This window comes from Oryctolagus cuniculus, chromosome 17 (assembly GCF_964237555.1).
Source record: "Oryctolagus cuniculus chromosome 17, mOryCun1.1, whole genome shotgun sequence".
In the NCBI taxonomy this organism is placed as follows: domain Eukaryota; kingdom Metazoa; phylum Chordata; class Mammalia; order Lagomorpha; family Leporidae; genus Oryctolagus; species Oryctolagus cuniculus.
Genome location: NC_091448.1, coordinates 2,077,306 through 2,091,019, shown reverse-complemented (window position 1 = coordinate 2,091,019; position 13,714 = coordinate 2,077,306). Strand labels below are relative to the sequence as shown.

The 13,714-nt window shown below is 62.3% G+C and overlaps 1 protein-coding gene across 1 annotated transcript; it reads right to left on the bottom strand.

Moving 5' to 3' along the window:
• Window positions 1-138: 138 nt before the first annotated feature.
• On the bottom strand, window positions 139-13,714 carry EIF4A3 (eukaryotic translation initiation factor 4A3). Its single transcript, XM_051830489.2, has 12 exons — window positions 13,400-13,714; window positions 11,734-11,806; window positions 9,936-10,002; window positions 8,684-8,746; window positions 7,727-7,859; window positions 7,492-7,572; window positions 3,473-3,614; window positions 3,062-3,200; window positions 2,286-2,401; window positions 1,037-1,144; window positions 812-939; window positions 139-311 (listed from the first exon to the last, which is right to left on the bottom strand). Exons 1-12 carry the CDS (start codon window positions 13,566-13,568, stop codon window positions 295-297), a joined length of 1,236 nt encoding a protein of 411 aa, XP_051686449.1. The 5' UTR covers window positions 13,569-13,714; the 3' UTR covers window positions 139-294.

Genomic DNA, 13,714 nt, shown 5'->3' with positions numbered 1-13,714 from the left:
AGCACTGGGTGAGCAGGCGCATGGGAAGCCGGGCAGCGTCCCCGTGTCCACCAGACTTCAGCGGCCTGAGCCGAATGACCCGGCCGGTTCCTAGAAAGGCTGGCGGCACCTTGACACAGACACCAGAACCCAGCGGGCGAAGTTTCCAACATTTAATGAAAAAGGCTGAGAACAATGCATTATTTACACGTGGATAAGAAAAGAAGTGACTCCCCCACAGGCTCCCGGGTGGGGCCTCAGCAGGCGTTCGCGGCGGCCCCTCGCTCTGCCCAAGCAGGTGGACTCCAGCGCCCTTCAGATCAGATCGGCAACTGCAGGCGGAGACACGGGCTGAGGAGCTGAGCGGGCACACCCCCCCACACACACACCCCACATACACACACACACGCAGACACACATATACCCCACATACACACACACCCCACATACACACACACACGCACACACATATACCCCACATACACACACACGCAGACACACATATACCCCACATACACACACACGCACACACATACCTCACATACACACACACATGCACACACATACCCCACATACACACACACACCCCACATACACACACACCCCACATACACACGCAGACACACACATACCTCACATACACACACACGCAGACACACACATACCCCACATACACACACACGCACACACACACGCACACACATACCCCACATACACACAGGTGCACGCACCGTTCATGGGCATCTCGTGGATCTGCGTGGAGTAGTACTGCCCGACACACACATGTACACACACTTACATGCACACACACGCACACGCGTGGCACACGCACCGTTCATGGGCATCTCGTCGATCTGCGTGGAGTAGTACTGCTCGATGTCCCGCAGGATGCGGATGTCGTCGTTCTTCACGAAGTTGATGGCCACGCCCTTGCGGCCGTAGCGCCCTGACCTCCCGATCCTTCAGGGACCAAAGTCACTTCAGTACAGAGAGCGGGCTCCTGGCGGGGGGAGGGGGGGGCGGGGCGGGGCTCCCGGCGGGCGGGGGCGGGGCCTACCTGTGGATGTACAGCTCTCTGTTGTTGGGGAGGTCGTAGTTAATGATGAGGGACACCTGAGGGACGTCCAGGCCCCGTGCCCACACGTCTGTGGAGATGAGCACCCGGCTGCAGGAGAAGGCGCAAGGCAGTGAGGGGGGTGAGGGGGCCGGGGGGGGGGACACCAGGGGGACGAGGGGGACACGAGGGGGGACGGGGGGGTCAGTACAGCCAGCAGATGAAACGCCTCTCTCTGCACACCTGTGCCTCTAACAAGATGGAGACAAGCAGGGGTGTTTAGGAGACACTGAGGTGGGGCAGGCGCTGGCCTGGGGGTCGAGGCGCCCACTCCCACCTCCGAGCGCTCGGCTCCGGCTCCTGACTGCTTTCCTGAGAGGCGGAGGGAACGCTTGGGTGACGTTCCTGCCACCCACCCGGGGGACCTGCGCTGACCCTAGCTCCTGGGTCCGGCTTCAGTCCAGCCCGGGTTGTGGGCGTGAGGGCTGGATCAGCAGGGGAGAGGAAGCATTCTCTAATTCAGACCAAAGGGAGAGCAGAACCCGCGCGGTGCTGATCCAGGAGACACCTGGAACCGAGCCCCGAGAGGAGGCAGGCAGAGCCGGCAGGCGCAGGGGGACGCCTTCTCCAGATGGAACGCACCTCTCCCCACGGGCTCGGGACAGGGACACCAAGACCACAGACCGCCCAAGAGTCAGGGCTCCCCCACTCCAAACGGACCACACAGTTAGACAAAGGATGAGGGGGCTGGAGCTGTGGCACAGTAGCTAAGCCGGCGCCACAGGAGGAGGCAGCCCACGTGGGCATCAGGTCAAGTCCTAGCGGCTCCTCTTCCGCTCCAGCTCCCTGCTGTGGCCTGGGAAAGCAGTAGAAGATGGCGCAAGTGCTTGGGCCCCTGCACCCACGTGGGAGACCCGGAAGAAGCTCCTGGCTCCTGGCTTCCGATTGGCCCAGCTCTGGCTGTTGTGGCCTTTGGGGAGTTATCCAGCAGATGGAAGACCTCTCTCTGTCTCTCCCTGTCTGCAACTCTGCCTCTCAAGTAAATAAATAAATTTTAAAAAAGGAAAAAAGGACGCAGAGGAGCCGCACACGTCTGTTCAGCACGCGTGTGCATCCCCCACACCACGTGGCCAATCTGGGGTGGAGAGGTCACAGGGGTGACACAGCCTGGTCGCTGCCAGTGCGGACGAGGTCACACGGAGGCAGTGACGAGGGACGGGGGCGCCCAGCCCGGGCCCAGCAGCTCACCGACCTGGCGCCAGAGCGGAACTCCTTCATGATGGACTCCCGCTCTTTCTGCGGCATGTCTCCGTGCATGGAGGACACGGTAAAGTTGGCTTCCCGCATCTTCTCCGTCAGCCAGTCAACCTGCAAGCCACACCAGCACACGCTGCCTGAAGCTCGGAGCCGAACCAGCAACGTGGACTCAGCACTTCATTTCGAGGACTTGAATGCCACACGCCACCCAACGGCGCTGGGGCCGACCACGGACCACACATGCGACAGTGTGCCTAAGATGTGTCACCAAGTGACGGGAGCCACCGTAGCTGGTTCAGGTCACCACCCAACGTTCACACGCCTCATTGGGTGACACGGGGCCGTGCCCACAATGCCACTGCTCTCAGCCCCCTTCATATGCTGCCCAGTAAACGCCAGCTCACTTACAAAATCCTCTTAACCCACTACTCCACACACAACTCTCGGGGTGTGGAGGCCACGTCTGACTCTCATCTGAGACATGAGCCCTCCCTCCTGTCTGCCCGCCCGGCCGCATCCCCCAGGGAGCTGAGCAGTACCGGGCCAGGGTCCCACCTCAAACCACTGGAATCTGAATCCCTAGGGCTGGACTGGTTCTAAATGAACTTTCACCGGGATGTGTTCGTTACGAATCCTCTCCGGCTGCTCCTGCACCGGAACCACATCCCACAAGGCCCGACACGTGCACGGGGCGCCTGTGCAGGGCCTCGGCCAGGCTCGGAAGAGCAAGGCCTCAGTCCCCGACGAGGCCACACGGAGCGGAGGTGCTACCTTCCTCTTGGTGTTGCAGAAGATGACCGCCTGGGTGATGGTCAGCGTGTCGTAGAGGTCACACAGGGTGTCAAACTTCCACTCCTCCCTTTCCACCGCCACAAAGAACTGTTTGATGCCTTCCAGAGTCAATTCATCACTGGGGGACAGAGACGGCCTGTTACTCGGCGCTCCTGCCGGCCACAGCGCCCCACCTGTGCCCCGCACCCCCAGGCTCTGCATCCCTCCGAACAGCCAACAACCTGCGGGACCTCGCACGCAATTCTCAACAAGACACACGGACAACCAAACAGCGTCAAAGGAAGACGCGCGTATAAAAGCTGGCTTTTCACAAAAGGCGGTTCAGGAGACGCCACCGGTTTTAAGCCTCTAGACACAAGCAAGCAGCCGGGGAGGCGGAGGAGCGCGCACCGTTTCACCAGGATGCGGATGGGGTCTGTCATGAACTTGTTGGTCATCTCCAGGATCTCGTGCGGCAGCGTGGCACTGATGAGAACCACCTGTGTGGCTGGAGGCAGGTACCTGTACACGTCGTAAATCTGCTCTTTGAAACCTGCGGAGCAGACCCAGAACCAGCGTCAACCGGCAGGCGGCTCGAGGCAGAGCTGCAGGCGCAGGCCAGAGCCACAGGCCGCGCTCGCCCACGCTGCCCCAGGGGAGGAAGCCAGGTTTCCCTCTGGGCTTCTGCAACGCGCAGTGCTCTGGGGGCCAGGGACCCCACCCCACCTGCTGCTGCTCTGTGAGGCCTGTGTCCAGCGTCGCAAAGAGAATCCACAGATCAGGACTCTACACAAAATCCCCCACTAAGAACACGGCCAGGCCACGGGTCTCACACAGCAGCCTCGGCTAAGCCCGGGCAGAGCCAGGTAGGGCGGCAAGTGTGCAAGGTGCCCGTGGGCTGCACAGGACCGGATCAGAGCGCAGAGCCCAGGAATGTGCACCCCAACAAGCTCCCAGGTGACCTCACGTTCAGAACCTCTGCCCCAAGGGACAGGAGGAGCACCAGGGGCCTCCCAGACACCAGGGAGCCGCAGAGCAGGCCTGGACAGACTGGGGCAGGACTTCAGGGCCAGACAAGAGGCACCCAGAGCTCCAGTCCTGGGTGCGGACTGCAGAGGCAGAGCCAGGGTACCAAGGGGCTCCCAGGGAGCACAAGAGACGCCCAGGGGTCTGCTCAGCTCGTGACGGCTGTCACCACGTTCCAGTCCCCAGCTAAGGGAAACCTGCCCTCTCTCGACAGCCCTCACAGTCCTTCATTATGGCAGACGGAAAGCCCGGAAGTACACGCAGGAAACAAAACCCAAAGATGAGCTCGGTGTGATGAAACAGACCGCCGCCACGTGAGCACGCAACAGCTCCCGGAGACGTGTTTCCTGAGAACCAGCACGCCCTCAGACTTTCTGCACTAAAAGAAACTCAGCTCTGCCCTCCTACGACTTCCTGAAGCGTTCTCACACACCGTTCTACACACGGGGCACACTCCGTGGCACAGCTGGCCGACTCGCTGCGAGGACCCCCACGGCGCCTGCCCGAAGGCCGGTTCTGGGTCCTGGCTCCTCTGCCTCAATCCGGCTTCCTGCTAACAGCCTGAGAGACAGCAAATGATGGCTCAAGCGCCCGAGTCCCTGCCACCCCCACGGGAGATCCAGGTGGAGCTCCGGGCTCCTGACTCCGCCTGGCCCAGACCGGGCTGTGGCGGCCACTTGGGGAGCGAGCGAGGGGACGGAGTGCGCACTCGGCACTCTCATTCTGTCTTTCACACAAACATAACTTCAAACCAAGTCTCCTTCTGAAAGCCCCAGCCCGAGACACTGCAGCAACAGAAAACGTCCCCCGTCAGCCCCGCGAGCCTGGCCTCCCTCTGGCCCGACCCCCGCGTGCCCAGGTCCCACTGCCACACAGCGGAAGCCACTGCAATCTGCCTGCCAAGACCGCCCTGGCCAGGCCCTCTGCCCTGAAACCCGACAGACCACCATCACCATCACGGCCTCCACTCCCGCCCCTCTCCCGCCGCACTCGGCTCCAGACAGCCAGCGCCTTCCCCTCCCCCACAGAAACGCCGCCCCTCCTCCATTCCCGGTACGCTTGTGCCCCCACCTGGCAATCACCCACCAACTTTGGAGTCCAGACTGTCGCCCAGGTGCCACACCCGGCATGGATTAACTCCGCCCCTGCAATGGGGCTTTTGCCTCGTGGTGGTGAAGATGCCTGTGTCCCAGGGCAGGCGCTGCGGCATGGCAAGTAAAACCACTGCCTGTGGCACCAGCATCCCATACGGGCACCAGTTCGAGTCCCAGCTGCTCTACTTCCGGTCCAGCTCTTTGCTAATGTGCTTGGGAAAGCAGCAGAAGATGGCCCGACTGTTTGGGCTCCTGCACCCACATGGGAGACCTGGGAGAAGCGCCTGACTCCAGTTGTTGCAGCCATTTAGGGAGTGAACCAGCGGATGGAAGATCTCTCTCTGTAAGACTTGTCTCTGTCTTTTTAATTAAATAAATAATTAAAAAAAAAAAAAAAAAACACACACACAAACTGCCTTGTGTCCCAGATCTCAGTGCCTGGATTCAACACCCAGCTCCAACTGCCGTTAACACAGGTCCCAGGAGGCAGACAGGGGGCTCCAGTAACTGCGTCCCTGTCACCACAGGAGACCCAGAAGGCACGCCGGTCCCTGGTTTCGGCTCTTGCAGGCGTGTGGGGAATGCACCAGTGCACGGGAGGCCTATCCTGCCCCTCAAATGAAGCATGAACCTCCAGGGCTCCCTGCGACCCTCAAGCCACATGCGCCACGCCTGTTCCGGCGCTGTCTCGGCCGCACTGCTGGACACGGCCTGGACGAGGCACAGTCCTCTCGGGCCCTGGAGCCTCGCGGGCAGGTGTGGGCAGAGGCAGGAGCAGGGCCCGTGCGCTAAGCCAGGCACGCAGATACAAGGAGGCGTCCCAGCGTCTGATCTGCTGCTGCGTGTGCTGTTTCCTAATCATCCGTCTGGAAGGCAGAGCAACACAGAGAGGGAGGGAGGAGGAGAGGGGAAGGAGGAGAGGGAGGGAGGAGGAGAGGGGAAGGAGGAGAGGCAGGGAGGAGGAGAGGGAGGGAGGAGGAGAGGGAGGGAGGAGGAGAGGGAGGGAGGAGGAGAGGGAGGGAGGAGGAGAGGGAGGGAGGAGGAGAGGGGAAGGAGGAGAGGCAGGGAGGAAGAGGGGGGAGGAGCAGAGGGGAAGGAGGAGAGGGAGGGAGGAGGAGAGGGGAAGGAGGAGAAGGAGGGAGGAGGAGAGGGAGGGAGGAGGAGAGGGAGGGAGGAGGAGAGGGAGGGAGGAGGAGAGGGGGAGGAGGAGAGGGAGGGAGGAGGAGAGGGGAAGGAGGAGAGGGAGGGAGGAGGAGAGGGAGGGAGGAGGAGAGGGGAAGGAGGAGAGGCAGGGAGGAGGAGAGGCAGGGAGGAGGAGAGGGAGGGAGGAGGAGAGGGAGGGAGGAGGAGAGGGAGGGAGGAGGAGAGGGGAAGGAGGAGAGGCAGGGAGGAAGAGGGGGGAGGAGCAGAGGGGAAGGAGGAGAGGGAGGGAGGAGGAGAGGGGAAGGAGGAGAAGGAGGGAGGAGGAGGGGAAGGAGGAGAGGGAGGGAGGAGGAGAAGGGAAGGAGGAGAGGGAGGGAGGAGGAGAGGGAGGGAGGAGGAGAGGGGGAGGAGGAGAGGGAGGGAGGAGGAGAGGGGAAGGAGGAGAGGGAGGGAGGAGGAGAGGGAGGGAGGAGGAGAGGGGGAGGAGGAGAGGGAGGGAGGAGGAGAGGGGAAGGAGGAGAGGGAGGGAGGAGGAGAGGGAGGGAGGAGGAGAGGGAGGGAGGAGGAGAGGGAGGGAGGAGGAGAGGCAGGGAGGAGGAGAGGCAGGGAGGAAAAGAGGAGAGACCTTGCCTCTGCTGGTTTACTGCCCGTGACCACAGCAGTCAGGCCTGGGCCCGGCCAGAGCCAGGAAGCAGGAAGTTCACCCTGGCCTCCCACTGGATGGCGGGGCCCAGCTCATCAGCCATCTCCCACTGCCTTCCTGGGTACGCCAGCAGGAGTCTGGATGAGAAGCGGAGTAGCTGCCACGCCAGCACGGAGGGCCACAAGCAGCAGCCTTACCATGGTGCCACACCGCCAGCCGCACGTCTGTCGAGCGAGGGCCCAGCACGAACAGTCACACCCCCAGTGCAGCGGCTAGGAGAGCAAGCGAAGCCTCTACAGACGACCACCACACCTCCGTGAGCAGCATCTCAATTCCACGCGGCACCGGCCCACGCGGCCCACCACAGCCACCAGGGGGCCGGGCCACCTGACCTGAAGCGCTCCTGTGCTGCCGGGGACCGGCCTGACAAACCGCAGCATGAAAACCTTCGCTCGTGCCCGACCCAAGCCAGCTGCCCCCCCGCACTCGCGTCAGCAGCAAAGAAACCCTCGTGCCGCCCGTACCCTTGTTCAGCATCTCGTCAGCCTCGTCCAACACCAGCATCTTGATGGCGCGCGTCCTTAAGCTTCTGCGACGAATCATGTCTGAAAGACCAGACGTGCGTGGGGCGCTCAGACCTGGGACCACAGGGCAGTGCGGGCCCGGCCAGCCTCTCTCACGGTGTCTCAGACACCTTCCCCGCACCCCAGGGGAGACCCAGGGCAAAGACCCCCCAGGCAGCACGGCTCCAGCACTCACCGAAGACGCGCCCCGGCGTGCCGGCGACCACGTGCTGCCCGTAATCCAGCTTGCGGATGTCCTCGCCCACGTTGGTGCCCCCGATGCAGGCGTGGCACTGCACGTTCATGTAGTCCCCGAGCGCCAGCAGGCCCTGGGGCAGCACAGGGCCACGTCAGCCACGGCAAGGAGGGCCCTTCTACCCCAGGCCACGACAGTCACCAGCTACCACCTATGCCCTAAAGCCACAAAACCTCTCTGCTCTCTTTCCACCAAAATGAAGTTCATTTACCTTGTTTCTTATTAGGAAATCAATACATATTAACTAGAGTGGGAAACAGATAAAACTCCTACCTACCCCAAACGTTACTGTCCATCCTTCCAAAATCTATATGATATGTAAGTATAAACATTTTATTATTAAAGTAGTTTTTTAGTTAAAAAATTAATATTTATGGGGCCAGTGCTGTGGCATAGCAGGTAAAACCGCCACCTGCAGTGCTGGCATCCCATATGGGTGCTGGTTCAAGTCCTGGCTGCTCCACTTCCGACCCAGCTCTCTCCTGTGGCCTGGGAAAGCAGTGGAAGATGGCCCAAGTGCTTGGGCCCCTGCACCCACGTGGGAGACCCGGAAGAAGCTCCTGGCTTTGGATCGGTCCAGCTCTAGCCGTTGCGGCCATCTGGGGAGTGAACCAGTGGTGGAAGACCTCTCTCTCTAACTTTGACTTTCAAGTAAAATAAACCTTAAAAACAAAATTAACATTTATAAGGCCACAAAAACCTCCTGAAAACACACAGCCTATCCTAGAAATTACTTGATTCTAAGCAGCCACTCATATAACAAATGATGATTTGATTCTATCCAATAACTCATATAACAGATGATTTAGGGCAAAATGATAGGAATCAGGCAAATAATTTGAGGAGACAAAAAATAAATGAGATCCGACCCCCCAATCAGCACAGCCAGGGTCTTACCTTCTGAATCTGCACCGCGAGCTCCCTGGTGGGCGCCAAGATCAAAGCTTGCGTCTCCCGGACCTGGTGAAAGAACGCGACAGGCGACAGCCGTCCTCAGCATCCCCACACAGCCTGCGCGGCCCACACCACCGTCATCGGTGCTGCGCGACCGTGTACGACCCTCCTTCTGACTCCTAACAGAGGGAGCCAATCTCAACCACATCTGAACCACAAATCCAGCAACACTGCTTACCTGTTCGGACTGGGTTCAGAACAAAAAAAGCCTCCATTTAAACCAAAAGGAATGCATGACAGGTACTGTGCAGTTAAGGTTCTCGTTGGGGCTGGCTCTGTGGCATAGGGGGCTAAGACTCCACCGGCAGTGCTGGCATCCCGTATGGGCACCAGTTCTGGTCCCGGCTGTTCCTCTTCTGACCCAGCTCCCTGTCATGGCCTGGGAAGGCAGTGGAAGATGCCCAAGTGCTTGGGCCCCTGCACCCACAAGGGAGACCCAGAGGAAGCTCCTGGCTCCAGTTCAGCACAGCTCTGGGCACTGCGGCCATTTGGGGCAGTGAATCAGCCGATGGAAGACGTTTCTGTCTCTCCCTCTCTCGTCTGTAACTCCTCTCAAATAAATAAATAAATAAATCTTAAAGGGGGGGGGGGGGGCACCGGATTCTGTCCTGGTTGCTCCTCTTCCAGTCCAGCTCTCTACTGTGGCCCCGGAGGGCAGTGGAGGATGGCCCAGGTGCTTGGGCCCTGCACCCGCACTGCAGACCAGGAGGGAGCACCTGGCTCCTGATCAGTGCGGTGCGCCAGCCGCGGCGGCCATTGGCGGTGAACCAACAGAAAAAGAAGACCTTTCTCTCTCTCTCACTGTCCACTCTGCCTGTCAAATAAATAAATAAATAGATTCTCTTTGGTGCTAGTGCTGTGGCGTAGTGGGCGAAGACTCTGCCTGAGGTGCTGGCATCACATATGGATGCTGGTTTGAGTCCCAGATGCTCCACTTCCAATCCGGTTTCCTGCTAACGTGCCCGGGAAAACACCACTGGACGGCCCAAGTCCCTGGGCCCCTGCACCCACGTGGGAGACCTGGAAGAAGCTCCTGGCTCCTGGCTTCAGATCGGCTCAGCTTCAGCTGTTGGAATCATTTGGGGGGTGAACCATTGGATGGAAGACCTCTCTCTCTCTGCCTCACTCTTTCAAATAAATAAACCTTTAAAAAAAGGGGAAAAAAAAAAAAAGCAGACCTTAAGTTTCAAATTACCTGAATGTCCAAGCACTGGAGGACAGATATACTGAAGGTGGCCGTCTTGCCTGTGCCGGACTGAGACCTGGACACGGAGACACAGACATGGCAAGCGTTAAGAGCACAGTAGACCCCCCGTCCGTCTGAGAGCCCGGTCAGCTCCCGGCCACTCCCTCTGACCCCTCCGTCTGTCTGAGAGCCCGGTCAGCTCCCGGCTGCTCCCTCTGATGCATCCTGGAGGCAGCAGATGATGGACCAAGTGCTCCTGCCCCGCACCACGAGGGAGACCTGGACGGAGTTCCCAGTTCCTGGCTCAGCTCTGGCCGCTGGAGGCACACAGTGCGCAAACCAGCAGAGAGGAGAGAGCACCCCCCGCCGTCACTACCAGCAGAGGAGAGAGCACCCCCCCGTCACTACCAGCAGAGAGGAGAGCACCCCCCCGTCACTACCAGCAGAGAGAGAGCACCCCCCCCGTCACTACCAGCAGAGGAGAGAGCACCCCCCCGTCACTACCAGCAGAGAGGAGAGCACCCCCCCCGTCACTACCAGCAGAGGAGAGAGCACCCCCCCGTCACTACCAGCAGAGAGGAGAGCACCCCCCCGTCACTACCAGCAGAGGAGAGAGCACCCCCCCGTCACTACCAGCAGAGAGGAGAGCACCCCCCCCCGTCACTACCAGCAGAGAGAGAGCACCCCCCCGTCACTACCAGCAGAGAGAGAGCCCCCCCCGTCACTACCAGCAGAGGAGAGCACCCCCCACCCCCCCGTCACTACCAGCAGAGAGAGAGCCCCCCCCCGTCACTACCAGCAGAGGAGAGAGCACACACACACCCCACCCCACCCCACCCCACCCCCGTCACTGCCTTTCAAGTAGACGAGAAGAAACTTCAAGAGAAAAGGAGCGCACTCAGGTCGTGGGATTCAGAGGGGCCGCGGGCACCTCTCGTCCCGAAGCCCCAAGCGGGCGCCAAGAGCCCCAGGAGCACCGGGCGCTTCTTCCCACAGACGGCCCTGCACCCGGCTGCACTGCCAAGCAGGGCGCACGACGGGCACCGCACCTGAGCCTTCACGTCTCCACAGTGTTGTGGACGGCACGGGCAGGCTCAGCCCGCACAACGGAGCACAAGCTTCCGCATCAACAGGTGTCTTCCAGCTGGCACAGGGAACCTCCTTCTACATAATCACGACTCTCCAAAGGAAGGCGTCTTATGAGTCTTTTTAAAAACTGGAAAGGGGGGCCGATGCTGTGGCGCAGGGGGTTGAGGCCCTGGCCTGCAGTGCTGGCATCCCATGTGGGCGCGGGTTCGAGTCCTGGCTGCTCCACTTCCATTCTGGCTCTCTGCTATTGCCTGGGAGGGCAGTGGAAGATGGCCCAAGTCCTTGGGCTCCTGCACCCACGTGGGAGGCCCAGAGGAAGCTCCTGGCTCCTGGCTTCAGATCGGCGCAGCTCTGGCCACTGCGGCCAACTGGGGAGTGAACCAGCGGATCTTTGCCTGTGTCTCTCTAACTTGCCTTCCATATAAACAAATAAATCTTAAAAAAAAAAAAAAAAAAGCTAGGCAAACGGGGACTACACAGCTATTAAAATAAGAGGGCACTAAACACAATTCCCAGGTGAACCAACAGGTCAGCAAAGCTGCCTAACAAATGAGAGCTTCTATAGTACAAGACAAAAACAAACAAACAAAAAAAAACAAACGAAAAAAGTTACAACTCGAGGCTGAAGTGCAGAGCTGGCACCGAGTGAGACAGAGAGCACCGCGTCCCCGCAGCCCTGACCGCGTGCAGCGGCCACGCCACGCGCGACCCCACTCACTGGGCGATGACGTCTCTCCCTTTAATGATCTGCTTGATGGCGCGCTGCTGGATGGCTGAGGGTTTCTCGAAGCCTGCAGAGGACAGAACACACAGCTCAGCACCACCGCTGCCGCCCCGGCGCACACGGCCCGCCCGCCCGCCAGCACGGTGATCACCGGGGTGAGCCAATCTGTCACTGGAGCAGCAAGCGGCAAGATACCCTCGGCTTGCTTTACCGACGGACGGACAGAGGGACGGACGGACGCAGCAGAGCCCTGGGGCCGTGGCTGCGCTCTGGGGGTGTGGCCCTGGATCCCGCAGGGACCCCCACCGGAGCCACAGCACCCAGCACCCCCGGGGGCAGCCACTGTCTCAATTACAGACCAGGAAACCACTCCAGGGCTCTGTGGTCCGTGGGCGTCCACGACACATACGGGCCCCATCCACGGAGACGCCGCCCAGGAGACCCTGGCCCGGAGACGCCGCCCACGAGACCCTGGCCCGGAGACGCCGCCCACGAGACCCTGGCCCGGAGACGCCGTCCAGGAGACCCTGGCCCGGAGACGCCGCCCACGAGACCCTGGCCCGGAGACGCCGCCCACGAGACCCTGGCCCGGAGACGCCGCCCACGGCAACCTGAGAGCACGTTCCAACGCGCACGTACCATCTTGCGGGCAAAAGTGGGGTTCTGATGACTCTGGGGTCGTCCAGAAATGCAGCACGACCCCCCCCCCCCCAGCACGGGGGCAGCCGCGACAGCTCCGGTGACCGCGGGCACGCGGCGGGGAGACCACAGACGGCAACGCCCAGCGGCCAGGCTTTGCCCAAACCCTCTCCCTTCTAGGCTACCTGACACCAACAGCCGTCAGACCAGGGACAGGCAGAGCCCCCGGGGCCGCCTCCCCGCCCACCCCAGCGCCTCCCCGGCCTGGCCCCCTCCCCGGCCATCGCGCTCACCCCAGCGCCTCCCCGGCCTGGCCCCCTCCTCAGCCATCACGCCCACCGCAGCGCCTCCCCGGCCCCGGCCCCCTCCCCGGCCATCACGCCCACCCCAGCGCCTCCCCGGCCCCGGCCCCGGCCCCCTCCCCGGCCATCACGCCCACCCCAGCGCCTCCCCGGCCCCGGCCCCCTCCCCGGCCATCGCGCCCACCCCAGCGCCTCCCCGGCCCCCTCCTCAGTCATCACACCCACCCCAGCGCCTCCGTGGCCTCCCTCTCCCCCCAAACCCACAGGCACCCAGGATCACCTCCTAAACGCAGCCCCAACGGGGCCGCCCCCTCTTCCAGCCTCTGCCTGCGCCCGAATCGCACCCGCTAAGCGGCGCCCGCCCCGCACCGGTCTGCTCCGCGCCCGGCCCCTCCGCCCGCCCCGCACCGGTCTGCTCCGCGCCCGGCCCCTCCGCCCGCCCCGCACCTGTCTGCTCCGCGCCCGGCCCTCCGCCCGCAGCGCCCGCGCCTTCCGTGAAGCCCCCTCGGGCCCACGCGCCGCTCGGCCCCAGCCCGGAGGGCGCCCCGAGCGCTCGGACACGCCACCGGCCCCAGCGCCCACCCCAGCGCCGCGCCGCCCCGGCCCCGGCCCCAGCGCCCACCCCAGCGCCGCGCCGCCCCGCCCCGGCCCCGGCCCCAGCGCCGCCCCGGCCCCAGCGCCCACCCCAGCGCCGCGCCGCCCCGGCCCCGGCCGCCCACCGTAGGCGTAGATGCCGCGCAGCAAGTCCTCCCGCAGGCCCATGGTGTCGAACGTGGGAGTCACGTCCACCTCCTCGCTGGTCTCAAATTCCACTTTGGTCATGTCTTCCTCCTTGAGGAGCCGCTTCCGCGCCGAACCCGAGTTCGCCATCGTGGCCGCGGCCGCCATAATTCCAGCTGCCTGAGAGCAGAGAGCGCGCCTCAGCGCAAAGCGGAAGCAGGCCCCAGCCGCGGCCACCGACAGGAAGTGACGTCCCTACGTGCGCAAGCGCGGGCGTGCGTGCGCGTGCGCCGAGGCCGCGCCTCGAGAGGGGC

Coding starts and splice junctions, on each gene's coding strand:
- EIF4A3 (XM_051830489.2), bottom strand. CDS start 13,568: ATGGCGGCCGCGGCCACGATGGCGAACTCGGGTTCGGCGCGGAAGCGG. Junction 10,003..11,733: donor GGGAGAGACGTCATCGCCCA/GTGAGTGGGGTC, acceptor CTCCGTGTCCAG/GTCTCAGTCCGGCACAGGCA. Junction 940..1,036: donor AGAGAGCTGTACATCCACAG/GTAGGCCCCGCC, acceptor TGGTCCCTGAAG/GATCGGGAGGTCAGGGCGCT.